Source organism: Tachyglossus aculeatus, chromosome 4, assembly GCF_015852505.1.
Source record: "Tachyglossus aculeatus isolate mTacAcu1 chromosome 4, mTacAcu1.pri, whole genome shotgun sequence".
NCBI classification, from domain to species: Eukaryota; Metazoa; Chordata; class Mammalia; order Monotremata; family Tachyglossidae; genus Tachyglossus; species Tachyglossus aculeatus.
Window position 1 is genome coordinate 55,699,682 of NC_052069.1, and position 20,461 is coordinate 55,720,142.

Below are 20,461 nucleotides of genomic sequence, written 5' to 3' on the forward strand. Positions count from 1 at the left end.
TGGCCTGCTTAATAGCCCAGGTATCTGCTGGAAAAGCAGTGGAGGCGTTCGATCCTGAAAATGGGTTTTGGATTGCATTGGGAGCATTTCCTTGTAAAGAAAGAGGAGTGAATTAGGGCAAGTGCTTCTTGATAACATTCTTATAGGGAAAAGTTAATTGAGGCTCAGTGGGAAGTCTCAGAGGAAGCAATCACAAGATGATTATATTCAAAAACCCCAGGGAAGGGAAACAAAGTTACCAGTAAGATGACAATATTAATTGTGTTAAGGGCCAAGGTTTTACTACACATCAAGCGTTGAACTACGTGCTAGAGTAGATACAAGATAATCAATTTGGACCCAAGTTCCTGTCCCACATAGGACTCAGTCTAAGTGGGAGAGAGAAGAGTTATTGAATCTCCATTTTAAGATGAGAAAACTGAGGCGCAGAAAAGGTAAGCGACTTGCCCAGCATCACACAGCAGACAAGTGGCAGAGCCGGGATTAGAAAACCCAGGTCTCCTGACTCCCAAGTCTATGTTTTTTTTCACTAGACCACACTGCTTCTTTTGAAGTATAAGAAATCAAATTTTAAAGGTTTGGGAAACAATAAGGGGGAATCTAATGGAAAGAAGACACAAATGAGTCAATCAACCAATGGTGTTTAGTGATCACTTACTATGTGCAGAGCACTGTACTAAGGGCTTGGGAGAGCATAATGCAACACAATTTGTCCCAGGAAAGAAAATTATTTTTCAAGAAGAAGATTCTGCAGGTTCAGAAACAAATTATATGAGGAAGGGTAGTAAAATGCTAAAAGTCTTCAAAGATATGAAGAGTGAATGGGAAAAATTGCAAATGGGAAACATTAAGCCAGTTCACTAAAGAGTATAAAGGAAATGTGAGAATCCCTGCTCCACCACTTGGCTGCTGTGTGATCTTGGGCAAGCCACTTTACTTCTCTGTGCCTCAATTTCCTCAACTATAAGATGGGGATTAATGCTGTGAACCCCACATGGGACACAGACTGTGTTCAACCTGATTAGCTTATAGTCATTCATGCATTCATTCAATCGTATTTGAGTGCTTACTGTGTGCAGAGCACTGTACTATGCTCTTGGAAAGTACAAATCAGCAACATATAGAGACGGTCCCTACCCACAACGGGCTCACAGTCTAGAATGGGGAGACAGAAAATAAAACTAAACAAGTAGACAGGTGTCAATACCATCAGAATAGATAAGTAGAATTATAGCTATATACACATAAGATGAGATGTATACAGCTATATACACATGACGGATGAGCTCAGGGCACAGTGAGTAAACTGGTCCTAGAAGACTGGAGTGTGTGGGTTGGGCTGTAGTAGTAATAATAATAATAACGGTATTTATTAAGCACTTACTGTGTGCAGAGCACTGTTCTAAGTGCTGGAGATCAGTGAGGTAAGGTAGGAGGGGGCAAGCTGTTTGAAGGATTTAAAACCAATGGTTTGGAGTGTCTGTTTTATCCAGAGGTGAATGGGCAACCCACTGGATATTCTTAAGGAGTGGAGAGACAAAGACTGAACATTTTTATAAAAAAATAATCTGGGCAGCAGAATGAAGTATGGACTGGATCTACCCCCGCACTTAGTTTAGTGCCTGGCACATAGTAAGCACTCAACAAATACCATTAAAAAAGTTACTGCTCTCCAGTGATATTGAGTGGAAGAGGATGATTGGGGAATCGTCTCGCTCAAATAGACTGGGTGAGGATGATTGTGAAGGCTTTATAAGCTTTTTTTACACCTTTGTCTTTTAAAAAGAAATGAAATGTGAGCAGTTGACCACTCAGGGTGGAAAGTTGAAAGTTAAGAGTAGCTAAAAAAAGAAGTGTACATGCAAATCAGCACATTTGATGTTATGTATTTTAGGGTCCTTAAGGAGTTAGCAGATGTTATGCAAAGTGACTAACCACTAATTTTGAAAACTCATGGAGGACAGAAGAAATTGCTGAAGAGCCTGGTGATCACTGGACAGGTCAGCTTAATGTTGACTTTGGGAAGATATTAGACCAAATAATGGAAGTGTGTTGAACTCATTCATTCATTCAATCGTATTTTTTAAGCGCATACTGCACTGTACTCCATAGACAAGGTATAATCAATAGATGTGATTGCTCTAGACTTGAGAGAGAAATTATGGCCATGTGCCGTGATTATACTTCTGTTAAAGTGAATGCATTTTGTTTGATTTAGGTGGTCTATACAGTGAATATACCATTATCAGTCATTGTATTTATCAAGCACTTAATGTGGGCAGATCAATGTACTAAGTGCTTGGGAGAGTACAAAATAACAATATAACAGTCACAGTCCCTGCCCAGAATGAGTTTACAGTCTAGAGGGTGGGTGTGTCTTAATCTGTTCATCTTTGGACAGTATTCTGCCTAAGTAACAGACTTTGATAACTGCTTTGAGTCTCGTGTTGCTGGTGAAAATCTTTGGTCATGTTCTAGGGTTTTCGTGGTACAGGCTGGTGTCTGACTTTGTGTTCATCAGTCATTTTGTTAGATCATAGTGCAGTGCCACATCTGGGTAGCCATGAGGGACTTGGTGTCAACCTGGAAAGGAGTTGTGCTGTTATATCCCATTGGTCTCAGTCATGGAACTGGTTCTTTTAAAAAGTCTTATTAAAGTCACAATAAAGGTTTCAGGGTCATACTCATTAAATTTGCAGAATGATATTAAGGAGCGTGGAGTTGCTAACACTTTGGAAGTCAGGAATAAACTAGAAAAATTGGCCCTACAAAAAGTGGGTGTAATTCACCAAGGACAATTGTAGTGAGAAACAAACACCACCATGACTGATTAATCAGTCAAGGGTATTTGTGGATGCAGAGCACAGTATTAAGTATTTATCTGCCCTTTCTTCTCCATCCAAACTGCTACCACATTAATACAGTCACTTATCTTATCCCACCTTGATTACTGTATCAGCCTCCTTGCTGACCTCCCAGCCTCCTGTCTCTCCCCATTCCAGTCCATACTTCATTCTGCAGCCCAGATCATTTTTCTACCAAAACGTTCAGTTCATCTTTCCTCTCTCCTCAAGCAACTCTAGTGGTTTGCCCATCCACCTCCACATCAAATATAAACTCCTGATCATTGGCTTTAAAGCACTCAATCACCTTGCCCCCTCCTAACTCACCTTGGTACTCTCCTACTACGACCCAGCCCACACACTTCCCTCCTCTTGTGTTAAGCTTCTCGCTATGCTTCAGTCTTGTCTATCTCGCCCTCCAATCCCTCACCCCTGTCCTTCCTCTGGCCTGGAACGCCCCCCCTCCTCAAATCCAACAGACAATTTCTCTCCCCCACTTCAAAGCCTTATTGAAGGCACATCTCCTCCAAGAGGCCTTCTCTGACTAAGCAAGCCCTCCCTTTCCTCTTCTCCAGCACTTAGAACAGTGCTTGGCACACAGTAAGCGCTTAACAAATGCTATTATTATTATTATTCTCCCATTCCCTTCTGTGTCACCGTGACTTGCTCCCTTTAATCACCCTGTCCTTCCAACCCTACGTCACTTACGTACATATCTGTAATTTATTTATTTATATTAATGTCTGTCTCCCCCTCTAGAATGTAAGCCCAATGAGGGCAGGGAATGTGTCTGTTTATTGTTATATTGTACTCTTCCAAGTGTTAGTACAGTGCTGTTCACACAGTAAGTGCTCAGTAATTACAATTGAATGAATGAATGAATGAATTAAGTACTTAGGAGAGTATCATACAATAGAGTTGGTAGTCACATTACCCCAGCCTCTGCCCATCAGGAGCTTACACTGTAGAGGGGAAGATAGTACCACCGTACCTCGTTCTCGCCTGTCCTGCCATCTCGACCCCCGGCCCACATCATCCCCCGGGCCTGGAATGCCCTCCCTCTGCCCATCCGCCAAGCTTCCTTCCCTGCTCTTCCTCCCTTCAAGGCCCTACTGAGAGCTCACCTCCTCCAGGAGGCCTTCCCAGACTGAGCCCCTTCCTTCCTCTCCCCCTCGTCCCCCTGTCCATCCCCCATCTTACCTCCTTCCCTTCCCCACAGCACCTGTATATATGTATATATGTTTGTACATATTTATTACTCTAGTAATTTATTTATTTATTTATTTTACTTGTACATATCTATTCTATTTATTTTATTTTGTTAGTATGTTTGGTTTTTTTCTCTGTCTCCCCCTTTTAGACTGTGAGCCCACTGCTGGGTAGGGACTGTCTCTGTATGTTACCAACTTGTACTTCCCAAGCACTTAGTATAGTGCTCTGCACACAGTAAGCGCTCAATAAATACGATTGATGATGATGATGATGAAGATAGGTATTAAATAATAGATATCTATACATAGCATCTAGTACAGTGCTCTGAACACAGCAAGCGCTCATTAAATACAGTTGATTGATTGGTAAGTGCTGTGGGAATGAGGGTGGGGTGAATATCTAGGACTCACAGGGTACAAACCCAAGGGAGAGGGAGTAGGGGAAATGAAGGCGTAGTTAGGGAAGACCTCTCGGAGGAGATGTGATTTTAATAAAGATTTGAAGTTAGGGAGAGCGGTGGTCTGTCGTAGGGGAAGGGATTTCCAGACCAGAGGGAGGATGTGGACAAGTGGTCAGCAATCAATCAGTCATATTTACTGAATGCTTACTGCGTGCAGGGCACTATACTAAGCGCTTGGGAGAGTACAACACAACAATATAACAGACACATTCCCTACCCACAGTGAGCTTACAGTCTAGTCGGCAGCGAGGTGGGTGAGAAAGATGGAGTAGGGAAAGATTGCCCTGTAAGATTTGGTCAAAATACAAGCTGAATATTTGTCAGCAATGTAGTGGTCCTTTTTCATAAGGTACCATATTTTTACTGCACGTTTTGGCTAGGAATCTACAGCAGAATTAGAAAAAGTTCTTCTGACAACACATACCTGACTAGATGTAGTGCAGGAAGGTCTCCGAAGAAGCAGCTGTGTGCTTTCTTGTGTGGCGCACAGCATGGTACTGCAACATCAGTTTTCCTTAATGCCAGCTTGGCAAGAGGGCAATTGTTTGTTATAGGAATTGATGGCCTGGAATGAATAAATGAATACCCTTTCATCTAGCCCAGTGCTTAGAACAGTGCTTGGCACATAGTAAGTGCTCAACAAATACCATCATCATTATTATTATTATTATTATTCATAGGACTTTGCTATACAAGGTATTAACATGAGCTTGGTGTCCGATATCTATATGTAATCCCTCTGTAAACTGTAAACTCCTTTTGGGCAGGTACTATGTCTACCAACTTGTACTCTTCTTAGTGTTTAGTACAGTGCTTGGCACCCACTAAGTGCTCAGTGCTCAGCACCCACTAAGTGCTCAGTAAACACCATTAGTTGACTGATTGCTGTAATCTCAATTGGTCAGGCTTTTATTGGGCCTCATTTTGGTTACCACACTTTAAAAAGAATGAAGATAAAGGAGAAGGGCCAGAGCAGAGGAACCGAACAAAGGGATGAGAACTGTCCTGTGGTGAAAAGTTGAGGGACTTGAAATGTATCAGGCTGGAAAAGAGAAGGCTGGAGTGATGTGAGGTAGCTCATTAAGCTTTTTATGTGGAGGGTGCTGACGCATCATTTTCCATATTGGAAGAGGAGGAGGAACTGGACTATAATTATGACATGAAAGAACATACTGAAATGAGAACTTACTGTACAGTAGATGAGAAACCAATTTTAAAAGTGACTCCAGGCAGGGGAGGAAAGGGAGTCTTAGAACTCAGGTCCTCATCCCAGCTCCCCCACTTTCCTGCTGTGTGACCTGGGACAAGTCACTCAACTTCTCTGGGCCTCAGTTCTCTCATTTGCGAAATGTGGATTCAATTCCTGTTCTCCCTCCTTTTTAGACTGTGGGCCCCATGTAGGACCTGATGATCTTGTTTCTATCCTAGCGCATAGTACAGTGCTTGGCACAGTGAGTGCTTAACAAATGCCACAATTATTATTGTTATTATAAGGGGCCATAAGGAATCTTGGGGAGATTGGGGGCAGATTTGGAGGTGCAGGGGCAGTCAAAGGTCCACAGGAACTCTGGGAAAATGGGGAAACAATTTAGGGAAAGAAGGGGGCAGGTCAGGAGTGTCAGTGATAGAGGGGGAGGGACAGGTAGAATCCCCAGAAAGTCTCTCTCCACTAGCACCTCCTCAATTTCCACACACACCCAGAAATTCTTTCCAGAGCCAAGCTGACATGGTGCAACAAGGTGCTTAGTTAACCTCTGTTTATTGGATTATGTATGACGTTTCCCGGATCTTTAAATTGTAAACCTTCCTGTTCATGTCTCTTCTCTCCTTCTCTTTTGCTTGCTTTACCCTTTCCACTTTCCACTTGAGATGCTCATCTTGATGCTCTCTGAGGAAACAGATTGAAGTTTAAGAGGAGCAAAGGTAAATCTGGAGTTAGATTTAGAACATAATTGGGCCCTGAAAACTGTGCATTGTAAATTTGAATGAAATTTCTCACAGGAACAAGGCAGAATACCCCATTTTTACCCAAATTACTCAGAATTGTATATTGAATCTCTAAGCTCATTATGGGCAGAATGTATCTGCTAATTCTCTTATACTGTACTCACCCCAGCGCTTAGTACAGTGCTCTGCACATAGTATGCACTCAATAAATACCATTGAAGGATTGATTATAGATGAGCATTATGGTATAATGGTAATGCAGTTATATTGAGTCAGAGTGGTTCCATAATGGGATAGCCGACTTTTACCTTCTCAAGAGTTAAATGGACATCAACCTGACCTGATTGAGCCCTCTCCTTCCTCTCCCCCTCCTCCCCCTCCCCATCCCTCCGCCTTACCTCCTTCCCCTCCCCACGGCACCTGTATATATGTTTGTACATATTTATTACTCTATTTATTTTACTTGTACATATTTATTCTATTCATTTTATTTGGTTTATATGTTTTGTTTTGTTGTCTGTCTCCGCCTTCTAGACTGTGACCCCACTGTTGGGTAGGGACCGTCTCTATATGTTGCAAACTTGTACTTCCCAAGCGTTTAGTACAGTTCTCTGCACACAGTAAGCGCTCAATAAATACGATTGAATGAATGGTGATTCCTCTTGGAAAGTAGGTAAGCTCTCTCCCTGTCACCACTTTTAGAATGATTTCCCCATTTCACCCTGCCATTTCTGCAGTCATGGAAAATGGGCTGTGTCCAACCCGATTACTTTGTATCTACCCCAGCACTTAGAACAGTGCCTGGCAACATAATAAGTGCTTAAAAAGTACAATTAAAAAAAGTCACATCTCTTCTCAGAAGCTTCCCTGATTCATTTTTCTTTTTCCTAAATTTTATCCTCAGCAGCTTTCTGCACCACCAACCGACCCACTTATATCCTCACAGACACTTATAGCATTTGGCTATCTATCTTAAATACCATGCTGCGCAAATACAGACTCACATACATATTCCTTTTTCCTCCTTCCTTCTCTCTGTAATTCATTTTATTGTCTGTCTCCCTTAAGTGATCAGCTTCTTGAGGGCAGAGATTGTATCTACCAACTTACTTTGTGTTCTTCCAAATTTTTTAAATTTTTTTGTGGTATTCATTGAGCACTTACTATGTGCTAATCACTGTTCTGAGCACTGGGTTAGATACAAGTGAATTAGGCTGGAGACATTCCCTGTCCCGCATAGTCCTGTAAGCTCGTTGTGGGCAGGCAATGGGTCTACCAACTTTGTTATATAGTTGTACTCTACTCTCCGAAGTGCTTGGTATAGTGCTCTGCACACAGTAAGTGCTCAGTAAACACAATTGACTGATGGTACTCACAGTCCAAGTAGGAAAGAGAACAGGAGAACTGAGGAACAGAGAAGTTAAGTGACTTGTCCAAGGTCACACAACAAGCATTTGACAGCTGGATTGGAACCCACCTCCTTTGACTCCCAGGTTCGTGCTCTTTCCACTAGACCATGCTGCTTCTTGAGTGCTTAGTACAGTTCTGGGCACAAAGTAAGTGCTTGAATACCATTGATTGACTGATCAAGGGCAGGGACCATGTCCACTACCACTCTTGCACTCTCCCAAACACCTAGCACAGTGCTTTCTAAACAGTTGGTACTCAGCATTAGTCCATGTCCCACAATCTGTCCCCCTATCACTGCAGCTCTGACTTCCGATTGCCACCTAAGTATTTGGAGGTACGATGGACTTGTTGACACTCTCTGGTGACTCCTCCTGCGGATCAGGTAACCCTGCCCCGTCCCTGCACTCACATCTCCTTCTGTGCTGTCTTCCTTTTTTTTTTCCCCCCTCATGGTATTTAAGTGCTTCTTATGTGTTAGACACTGTATTAAGCGCTGGGGTAGATACAAGCTAATCAGGTTAGACACTGTCCATCCCATGTGGAGCTCACAGTCTTAACCCCCATTTTATAGATGAGGTAACTGAGGCACACAGAAGTCAAGTGCCTTGCCCGAGATCACAGAGCAGACTTGTGGCGGAACAGGGATTAGAACCCAGGTCCTTCTGACTCCCAGAACCATACTCTTTCAGCTAGGCCATGCTGCTTCCTCTCCTGCTTTAAACATTTCCTTCTTTGCCCCAAATCATCCCCGATTTTCTCAGCCTGCCATGTGCATCTGGCTTCACCCCCATCCCCATGATCCCCGTCATGGCCCCCGGTGTTTCCCCATCCAGAGACACTTTTTCCCATGTCATAGTAGATAGAATCTGGGCCCTGGGAGTCAGAAGGACATGGGTTCTAATCATCAATCGTATTTATTGAGCGCTTACTGTGTGCAGAGCACTGTACTAAGCGCTTGGGAAGTACAAGTTGGCAACATATAGAGACAGTCCCTACCCAACAGTGGGCTCACAGTCTAGAAGGGGATTGAAACTGTGTGCCCCATTGGGGATGGGGACTGTGTCCAACCTGATTTGCTTGTATACCCCCAGCGCTTAACACATACCACAATTATTATAATTGTTTCATGGCTGGGCTGAACCCTTTCCCAACTACGGAGCCTCCTCACCCCCCACCGTGGCTACAGCCTCAGGTCATATTGGACTGGTCAGGGTGAGGATGGGCCTTGGGAAGAGGATCACCAGAGCCTACTCCTTCCCTCATTACAGTTGTGTGTGTGTGTGTGTGTGTGTGTGTGTGTGTGTGTGTGTGTGTTGGGGGTCCTTTCCAGCCTTCTCCCCTGCTTTCATTGGCCTAGGGTAGTTTAAAAAGCTTTGGAGAGAGACATGAGGACTGGGGCGGGGGCGGATAGAGAAGCAAAGTGGCTCAGTGGAAAGAGCGCGGGCTTTGGAGTCAGAGGTCATGAGTTCAAATCCCGGCTCCGCCATTTTGTCAGCTGTGTGACTTGGGCAAGTCACTTAACTTCTCTGTGCCTCAGTTACCTCCTGTGGAAAATGGGGATTAAGACTATGAGCCCCCTGTGGGACAACCTGGTCACCTTGTAACCTCCCCAGCGATTAGTCCGAAGGAGGCTTGATAGTTTCATCTTATCTCTAAAGAAGTAATCAATTATACTTCTTTGGTACCTCCCCTCCCCTTCTATCAGTCGGTCGCCTGTATCACTGTGGGAAGATACAAAGTAGTCAGGTTGGACACAGTCCATGTCCCACGACTTCAGAAATGGCAAGGCGAAATGGGGAAATCATTTAAAAGTGGTGACAAGGCCCTACTGAGAGCTCACCTCCTCCAGGAGGCCTTCCCAGACTGAGCCCCCTCCTTCCTCTCCCCCTCATCCCCCTCTCCATCCCCACTGTCTTACCTCCTTCCCTTCCCCACCGCACCTGTATATATGTATATATGTTTGTACATATTTATTACTCTATTAATTTTACTTGTACATATCTATTCTATTTATTTTATTTTGTTAATATGTTTGGTTTTGTTCTCTGTTTCCCCCTTCCAGACTGTGAGCCCACTGTTGGGTAGGGACTGTCTCTATATGTTGCCAACTTGTACTTCCCAAGCGCTTAGTACAGTGCTCTGCACACAGTAAGCGCTCAGTAAATACGATTGATTGAGAGCTCCATCAGGTCAGTTTGATGTCCATTCTACTCTTGAGAATGTAAAAATCAGCTAGCCCATTATGGAACTGCTCTGACTCAATTTAATTGCATTAATATTATACTATAATACTCACCTGTAATCAATCAGTGGTATTTATTGAGTGCTTACTATGTGGAGAGCAATATACTAAGCACTTGGGAAAGTAAAGCACAGCAATATAACAGATAATTCCCTGCCCACAATGATATTATAGTCTGGAGTATGAGCTCCTACCTCCCTCGCTCTTGGCAAACAGGGAAGGAGGGCTGTGAGCTCGTTGTGGGCAGGAAATGTGCCTGTTTCTTGTTAAATTGTACTCTCCCAAGTGCTTAGTACAGTACTTCGCACACAGTAAGCACTCAATAAATATGATTGAATAATTGAATAAGGGCTGGACTGTTGTGCTGCCCGTCCCACACCTCCTCCGCCCCGACCCTGGTCAGTTACACCTCTAGACAGGAAGCTCCTTGTGGGTAGGGAATGTGTCTTCCAACTTTGTAATAGCGTACTCGCCCAAGAGCTTAGTACAGAGCTCTGAACATAATAATATTAATAATTGTGGTATTTGTTAAGAGCTTACTATGTGCCAGGCACTGTACTAAGCACTGGGGTGGTTACAGGCAAATCAGGATGGACACGGTCCTTGTCTCACATGGGGCTCACAGTCTCAATCCCCGTTTTACAGATGAGGTGACTGAGACACAGGGAATTGAAGTGACCTACCCAAGCGCATACAGCAGACAAGCGGCGGAGAACCCAAGGCCTTCTGACTCCGAGGCCCGTGCTCTGTCCACTATGCCATGCTACTTCTCAAATTAAGGAGCACTTAAATTCATTTATTCAATCATATTTATTGAGCCCTTACTGTGTGCAGAGCCCTGTCCTAAGCGCTTGGGAAGTACATGTTGGCAACATGTAGAGACGGTCCCTACCCAACAACGGGCTCACAGTCTAGAAGGGGGAGACAGACAGCAAAACAAAACATGTGGACAGGTATCAAGTCGTCAGAACAAATAGATTTAAAGCTAAATGCACATCATTAACAAAATAAATAGAACAGTTGAGTTGATTGGTTGAATTGATCAAGACAGGCTTGTGTTGTTGGAGTAACATTTCCTAATTCTGCCATTATAATGTTCCTGCCAAAATGTGTAGCGGAAACATGCCAGGGCAAAAGTAAATCAGCAATTGCTATAGTAGGACTACAAAGGTGGCTTTTGGTGCACTGCAGCAGTAGAGAGTCTTTTGGAGCCCTGTTAATACAAATTCATCATCTAGTTAATTTTCCCCTTTCCTTCTAAGATAACGATAAATCTCAGATTTTTATTCTGAATTCTCTGGATAATTGCCCATGAAAAAGGAACATTTCACACCATTTATAATACAGTCTGTCGATTTTAAAAATTATTGCTAATGTAAAAATGAATATATAAATGAAAATGTTTTTTCCCGAACTTTGTCATATACCGGAATGAAGACAGAGCTATTTCCTGGGGCAATTTAGTGGTTACCCTAGACCTCTAGGATATCATTTAGCCAATTATCTCTTGCAAAGCAGTACAGGCACCCTAGAGACCTGAAAGTTAAAGTATGGTACCTTCGAAATTGTGTAAATTTATCCCTTGGGAAGACCTTTGTCCTGGGAGGATCCGACTTAATTGGATATTCAGTTGTCGCTCAGTTATTTAGAGACTAATTATTTAGCTTTTGTTTTGACTGGGTCCTTTCTTCTCTCCTTTTTCTCCATTCTCTTGTTTGCTCTTGGTGAATGTCATTGATTGTTGACATCAGGAAGCAGTGTAGCCTAGTGGAAAAAGCATAGGCCTAAGAGTCAAACCTGGGGTTCTAATCCTGGCTCTGCTATTTGCTTGCTGTGTGGCCTTAGGTCAGTCACTTACCTTCTCGGTGTCAGTTTCCTCAACTGGAAAATGGGGATTCAATACCTGTTCTCCCTCCCACTTAGGCAGGAACAAGGACCAAGTCCGACCTGATTAACTTGTATATCCCAGCTTTTAGAACAGCACTTGACACCTAGTAAGTACTTAAAAATATAATTACAATGCTAATACTCCTAATTATTATTTTCTGCACCTCCATTTTTGTCACCATCTTTGAACTCCCTTGGCTCCCAACTCCCATCAAACCACATCCTTCTCCTCCTTCAATGCCCTTCTTTAAAATCACCTTGTTTAAAAATGAGAAGCAGTGTGACCTTGTTGAAAGAACACAGTCGGAGGACCTGGGAGTCTGAGGACCTGGGTTCTAATGGCAGCTCTTCAATGAATCAGTGGTAAAAGGGGATGAGTAGTGAAACAACATGGCCTAGTGGAAAGAGTTCAGGCCTTGAGTTCTAATCCCGGCTCCACCACTTGTCTGCTTCTCTGTGCCTCAGTTACCTCATCTGTAAAATGGGGATAAAGATTGTGATACCTGTGTGGGACATGTCCAACCTGGCTTGTATCTACCTCAGTGCTTTGTCCAGTCCCTAGCACATAGTAAGCACTTAACAAATACCACACACAAAAACCAAAACCAAACAACAAAAAAAATGGTGCTTGTTGAGTGCTTACTGTGGCAGAGCACTGTGTTAAGCACTTGGGAGAGGACAGTGCCATAGCGTTAGACACAATCCCTGCCCCAAAAGAGCTTACAGACTAGAGGGGGAGAAGGGCATTAAAATACATTAAAAATGGATATGTGTATAAGTCCTGTAGGGGTGAGGAGCAAATCAAAGTGATTAAGGGGTATAGACCCGACTACACAGGTGATGCAGAAGGGAAGGTGAATACGGGAAGTGAGGACTTAGGAAAGGCCTCTTGAAGGAGATATGATTTTAGTAGGTCTTTGAACATGGGGAGAGTGGTGGTCTGTCGGATATGAAGAGGGAGGAAGTTCCAGGCCAGAGGGAGGACATGGGCAGTGGATCAGTGGCAAGAAAGATGAGATTGAGACACAGTGGATAAGTTGGAGTTAGAGGAGTGAAGAATGTGTGTTGGGTTGTAGGCAGGGGAAGCTGTTAGAGTGCCTTAAATTTGATGGTAAGGAGTTTCTTTTTGCAGAGTTGGATGAGAAACCATTGGAGGCTATTGAGGAATGGGGAGGTGTGGATTGAGAGGTTTTTTAGAAAAACGATTCAGGCAGCAGAGTGAAGTTTGGACTGGTGAGGAGTGAGACAGGAGGCAGGGTGGTCAGCTGGGAGGCTGATGCAGTAGTCAAGTAGTACCTGAAACTTTTCCAGGTACAAAGTGTTGCTAATCAAGGAAGTGGGAACCAGGAGTTCTATGCTTTAATTTTAGTGTATCTCAGTGACTCGTTCTGACATCTTAATATCTCATTGGGGGTGGGGGGTGGGGTGTGTGTGTGTGTGTGTGTGTGTGTATGAATTAACCAATGTGCCGTATTCAAATCTTTACATCTTCAGTGAGCCCAGTGTTGGGTAGGGATTGTCTCTATTGCTGAATTGTACTTTCCAAGCGCTTACTTCAGGGCTCTGCAAACAGTAAGCACTCAGTAAATAAGATTGAGTGAATTTTGCTCATGATTTTTGTTGTTGTGTAATTCGTGGCATGTGTTTATTTGAAATTATTGTGATGCAAGTTTTTCTGGAGCTTGGCTTGATGTCTTTTGCTGACACTGACTTCCTGTAAAATCTTAATGTTATATTGAGCTAAAGTCATGCTCGCATTTGTCTAATAACTCCCCATCCTTCCAATGAGGTTCTATTCCTCCGTATTTGCAGTGGAACATGCATTTTTTATGGTACTTGATGGTGCTTATTGTGTGCCAAGCACTGTATTAAATGCTGGGGTTGGATACAGATCCCTGTTTTACATGGGACTCACAGTTTAAGTAGGAAGGAGTGAGCCCATTGTTGCATAGGGACTATCTCTGTATGTTGCCGATTTGTACTTTCCAAGCGCTTGGTACAGTGCTCTGCACACAGAAAGTGCTCAATAAATACAGTTGAATGAATGAATGAAGGTGTAGGATTTAATCCCCATTTTACATATGAGGAAACAGGCACAGAGTAGTGAAGTGAGTTGCCCAAGGTCACCCAGCAGACAAGTGGCGGTGCATTCCCCAGTAGTGGAGAAAGAGCTTGTTGCTCTCCACGCCTGTCCCCTGGTCCCGGATCACACCTGCAAAACTAAGAAATCCTTGATTGCCTCCTTTAGTTTCTCTGTGGCTTGAGGCAGTGGTTAGCCCCAGAGCTTTTTCAGATCACAAAAGACCCATTCCTAGAAGAGGCAGTTAGACCACTAAACCCAAGAGTAGGGGGAAGGAGGGGGAAAGGGAGAATGGAGAATAGGTAGTATTACTTAGTAGTAATAGTAGTAGGAATAGGAATAATAGGAATAATAATAGTATTCCTTAATCCCAGACTGTGCAACGCACCGTACTGAGTGCTGGGTAACGTAGCTGCCTGGGTGGGAATCAGACAGCTGAATTGATGACTGACACATAAGGAGAGATAAAATAATAAAAGAATTAAAACAGAATAAGACACTGTACACAAAGTAGAAGCAAAGAGGGAAAAAAAATAAGTAATGTAGTACTGTGACTAGAGGAGCAGGGGTCCGGGCTCTCCGCTGCTCAGAGGTAGCCTGGCCTAGTGGAAAGAGCACAGGCTGGGGAGCCAGAGGACCTGGGTTCTAATCCCCACTCCTCCACTTGTCTGCTGCGTGACCTTGGGCAAGTCACTTCTTTGTGCCTCAATTCCCTCATCTGTAAAATAGGGATTAAGATTGTGAGCCCTGTGTAGGACAGGAACTGTGGCCAACCCAATTATCTTATACTCATTCATTCATTCAATCGTATTTATTGAGTGCTTACTGTGTGCAGAGCACAGTACTGGGTGCTTGGGAAGTACAAGTTGGCAACATGTAGAGACTGTCCCTACCCAACGACGGGCTCACAGTCTATAAGGGGGAGACAGTCTAGAAGGGGGACCCCAGCACTTAGTACAGTGCCTGGCACATAGTAATGAACAAATACCAATTATTATGATGATGATTATTAGCAATAATAATAATTATTATTGTTATTAGCAATGGTTATTTTTGCAACAATAATCATCATCATAATAATAAATCCAGCAGTCATGGCAATAGCCACAGTGATCGCCTTAGTTAAAGCATTCGCCACAGCCGTCCCAACGCTCATCATGTTGTGGAGGCTGGTAGCTGCTGCTTCTGATGCCCCAGCCACCATGGTGCACAGCAGGATGGAACTGTGGGCTGGGGATGACGCAAAAGGCTCTGCAGTGAGGCAGTGTGGCTCCCCTGCCCCTCTCTCTCATCTCTTTTTGCCATTTCTCTGGCCTTTTCCTGTCTTGTTCCTCCCTTCCAACCCAGCAATGAGGTTACTCCTCATAGAGTCCAGGAGGGGCTGATGCGAGGAAGCACTTAGTACAGTGCTCTGCTCACAGTAAGTGCTCAATAAATACGACTGAATGGATGAATGAAATGAGTTATTGTTTGGTCGCAGCTCTAACGTGGGTCTCTGTCCTTTTTCAGCCTAGGTTTGATTTCCGATTCTTTTCACATGTTCTTCGACAGTACAGCTATCTTGGCAGGATTGGCAGCTTCAGTTATTTCAAAGTGGAGGGATAATGATGCCTTTTCGTATGGGTAAGAAATTATCTTCCAAACTTCATAGCAGTCTCGCTGATGTCCAGTCCAAGTGGAGCCCTAAGGAGATGCTTTTGCTTGCAAAATATAGGACCATTTTGCTTTAGTGTGCCACTGAACATGTGAGCCGTTAGAAATTAATATGTTGCGTAGCAGATATGAGTTTGTTACATGACAAATGTTTAACTTACTCTTTCCTCTGTTATAAACATGGGGTGAAAAGAGGTGGGTGGGAGTGTACGATAAATTTTAACTTCTAGGAGAAAGTAATTGGGAAGCCAAATCAAAAACCCAAGTGATCATTTAGTATAGTAGTTGAAGGAATTTTTTTCCCTTAGACTGTTGGACCATCAATACAACTACAGTAATCTTTTGTCATTGATTTGATAGTAAATGTATCACTTTTAAATATAAAAAAACTAGGAAACCAAAAGCCAGGAGTACAGAGGGAACATTTTAAAGACCCAGTTACACAAAGCCTCCAACAATACTTCATCCCACCTGAAAACTGGAAACGGTTGTCAAGAATAGACCATCTTGGTGCACTGCTATCGAGAAAGTGGCTTTTTTTTTTGAGCAAAAGCTTCTTAATCACTTAATGATATTTAGTTATTAAAGAGACACAAAGGGGAAGAATAGAGAACATTGCCAGGCACTGCAAGCATCAAACATGAAAGCATACAAGACTGTTTTTTTGTGTAGACAGTGTGACCAGAACTGGGGGTTCCATGTTGGTCTTAAGTCACCAACACACTCATGGGTGAATTTAAAACTCAGTGGTACCTTCCTAGGATAAGGAGGAAAACTATGTGCATGTGTGTGTTTGTGTATGTATGTATGTGTATGTATGTATATATATATTACATATATACTAAAATCCAGAGTATATCTGATTGTAGACTATATGTGTTGTGATGGAAATTGTGAGTCAGAGTGCTGTAGTGTGCTATGGGATGAATTTCAGGGTCTAGCAAAACCCATTGTAACGTAGGAGAATGAAAATGAAAATATTTTTCTTTAAATATTGCTCACTTTTACAATCCTAAAAACTGAGGCCTACCTACCAAAGTTACACAGGATGGTATACTGTCACTAAGAAATGTGGATTTTATTTTGAGAAACTGCAATTAATATTCACATTCTCTTTTGTTTTAGGTATGTTAGAGCAGAAGTGTTGGCCGGTTTTGTAAATGGCCTATTTCTGATCTTCACTGCTTTTTTTATTTTCTCCGAAGGAGTTGAGGTACAGTGTTTTGGCTACTCTTTAAGTCAGGAAGTTGCTTTTCTGAAACATGAATTTTCTTACAGTTCCATGGATTTTAAGATGTGTGTTAATGGTAGTTTAAAAAGTTGTAGTAAAAGTGATAGTATTTGAGTGCTTGCTTTGTGCAGGGCACTGTACTAAGTGTTGGGAGAGAATACTCGGGTGAGAATCAGACACATTGCCTTGTCCCTTGGCGGGCTCACAGTCCTTCTTTCTCAGGCCCTGCCCCCTCTCTCCATGGAAATCCTGATAACCTATGCAAGCTTGCCCTCAAGATCCAAACAAAAAGTTGCCATGGAGGCAATTGCTATTGTATTTTTAATGATTTCAAAATAGAAGTTTGGTATCTGTTGTTTGATGCTGTCAGAAACCCAAAATGGTGTAGTGGGATAGAGGACAGGCTTGGGAATCAAAAGGTCATGGGTTCTAATCCTGACTCTGTCACTTGTCTCCTGTTTGTGAATTTACTTCCTTTGAGGAATTTGATCGGATTGGACTTGATTTTAATGTTGCTTTTCATGTGTTGTCTGTCTTGTAGAGAGCATTGGCTCCACCGGATGTGCACCATGAACGACTACTGCTGGTTTCAGTTCTTGGATTTGTTGTAAACCTAATAGGAATATTTGCTTTCCAACATGGAGGCCACGGACATTCACACGGCTCTGGTATGGTGGTTAGAACGCTTCCTTTTCTTCCGTTCTAAACTGTTAGGTTTATCTAGTTCCTTGCAGCACTGAGCTTAGTTTGAGGTATTAATCAGTCAATGATTTATTCAGTTCGCATTTGTTAAGCGAAGCAGCGTGTCTCAGTGGAAAGAGCACGGGCTTTGGAGTCGGAGGTCATGGGTTCGAATCCCGCCCCTGCCACATATCTGCTGTGTGACCTTGGGCAAGTCACTTAACTTCTCGGAGCCTCAGTTACCTCATCTGTAAAATGGGGATGATTTTTCCATTGAATAAGTCCAAATATCAAATTTAACAGAGAAACCTAACAGATTAGATAGCAGTATGGCTCAGTGGAAAGAGCCTGGGCTTTGGAGTCAGAGGTCATGGGTTCACATCCCGGCTCCGCCAGTTGCCCGCTCTGGCTTGACCATGGGCAAGTCACTTCACTTCTCTGTGCCTCAGTTCCTTCATCTGTAAAATGGGGGTTAAGACTGTGAGCCCCCCGTGGGACAACCTGATCACCTTGTAACCTCCCCAGCGCTTAGAACAGTGCTTTGCACATAGTAAGTGCTTATTAAATGCCATTATTATTATTATTATTAGGCAAGATCATTCAGAGTTGCATTAGCTTTTTAGGTATGTGCACTTTAAATCACATTCTCTTAGGTGGTAATGACCACCTTCTTATCAAATCTAACAGATTCTCTTCTGTCTTAGTCTTGCTCAGTGTCTTGGCTGCCTTCGATACTATTGACCACTTTTAGAAACACCATCTCATCTTGGTTTAACTGACACGCTTCCCTCAGAGGTCTGAGAAGCAGCGTGGCTCAGTGGAAAGAGCCCGGGCTTTGGAGTCAGAGCTCAGGGGTTCAAATCCCGGCTCCGCCAATTGTCAGCTGTGTGACTTTGGGCAAGTCACTTCACTTCTCTGGGCCTCAGTTACCTCATCTGTAAAATGGGGATTAAGATTGTGAGCCCCCTGTGGGACAACCTGATCACCTTGTAACCTCCTCATTGCTTAGAACAGTGCTTTGCACATAGTAAGCACTTAATAAATGCCATTATTATTATTATTATTATTATTATAGGTCTCTTACCTCTGTGGCTGGCTATTTTGCGGCTCTTCTTCCGCCTCCCCCTCCCTATTCATTCATTCATTCAATCGTATTTATTGAGCGCTTCCTGTGTGCAGCACACTGTACTAAGCGCTTGGGAAGTACAAGTTGGCAACATATAGAGACGGTCCCTACCCAACAGCGGGCTCACAGTCTTGAAAGGGGAGACAGACAACAAAACAAAACATATTAACAAAATAAAATAAATAGAATAAATATGTACAAATAAAATAAATAGAGTAATTCATTCAATCGTATTTATTGAGGGCTTACTATGTGTAGAGCACCGTACTAAGCCCTTGGGAAGTACAAGTCTGCAACATATAGAGACGGTCCCTACCCAACAGCGGGCTCACAGTCTAGAAGGGGGAGACAGAGAACAAAACAAAACATATTAACAAATTAAAATAGACTAAACATGTACAAATAAAATAAATAACTAGAGTAATAAATACGTACAAACATATATACATATATATACAGGTGCTGTGGGGAGGGGAAGGAGGTAAAGCCGGGGGGGTGGGGGGGTAGCTGTGGGTGTACCTCAGTGCTGTCTTCTAGGTCTTTTTCTCTTGTCATTTTACATTTATTTTCTTATTTCATTGGCTTCTATGGCTTCCACTCTTACCAGATAACTCCCTGGCCCTGACTTCTTACCACTGCACTCTTGCATTTTCTTCTGCGTCCATGACATTTGTACATGGATGCCCCACTGGCAAATTGGATAAATCCTAACCTAAACCTCTCAACTTTCTTTCATTCAGTAGTGCTTACTGTGTGCAGAGCACCGTACTAAGCACTTGGGAAGCACAAGTTGGCAACAGATAGAGACGGTCCCTACCCAACAGTGGGCTCACAGTCTAGAAGGGGGAGACAGACAGCAAAACAAAACATTTGGACAGGTGTCAGTAATAATAATAATGCCATTCGTTAAGCACTTACTATGTACAAAGCACTGTTCTAAACTCTGGGGGGATGCAAGGTGATCAGGGTGTCCCACGTGGGGCTCACAATCTTAATCCCCATTTTACAGATGAGGTAACTGAGGCTCTGAGAAGTTAAGTGACTTGCCCAAGGTCACACAGCAGATATGTGGCGGAGCCGGGATTCGACCCCCTGACCTCTGACTCCAAAGCCCGTGCTCTTTCCACTGAGCCACGCTGCTTCTCTAAGTCATCAGAATAAATAGAAGTAAAGCTAGATGCACATCATTAACAAAATAAATAGAATAGTAAATATGTACAAGTAAAATAAATAGAATAATAAATCTGTACAAGCATATATACAGGTGCTGTGGGGAGGGGAAGGAGGTAGGGTGGGGGGGGAGGGGGAGAGGAAGGAGGGGGCTCAGTCTGGGCCAAATCCTCCCCCCTCCAGCTAACTTTCCCATGATAATAATAATAACATTTATTAAGCGCTTACTGTGTGCAAAGCACTGTTCTAAGCGCTGGGGAGGTTACAAGGTGGTCAGGTTGTCCCACGGGGCCTCACAGTCTTTATCCGCATTTTACAGATGAGGTCACTGAGGCACAGAGAAGCTAAGTGACTTGCCAAAAGTCACACAGCTGACAAGGGGTGGAGCTGGGATTTGAACTCATGACCTGTGACTCCAAAGTCCATGCTCTTTCCACTGAGCCACGCTGCTTCTCCCATCCCAGCACCACTATAGCCGGAGGACCCAGGTTCGAGTGTGAGCTGTGTGGTTAACCTGCT

At 43.3% G+C, this 20,461-nt stretch overlaps 1 protein-coding gene across 1 annotated transcript in view; it reads left to right on the plus strand.

Moving 5' to 3' along the window:
• Window positions 1-20,461, plus strand: part of SLC30A7 (solute carrier family 30 member 7) — a 107,441-nt gene that overhangs the window by 33,185 nt on the left and 53,795 nt on the right. Inside the window, exons 3-5 of the mRNA XM_038745777.1 lie at window positions 15,591-15,704; window positions 16,860-16,947; window positions 17,507-17,633. Coding sequence (XP_038601705.1) covers window positions 15,591-15,704; window positions 16,860-16,947; window positions 17,507-17,633 — 329 coding nt within the window. The remainder of the gene's footprint in view (window positions 1-15,590; window positions 15,705-16,859; window positions 16,948-17,506; window positions 17,634-20,461) is intronic.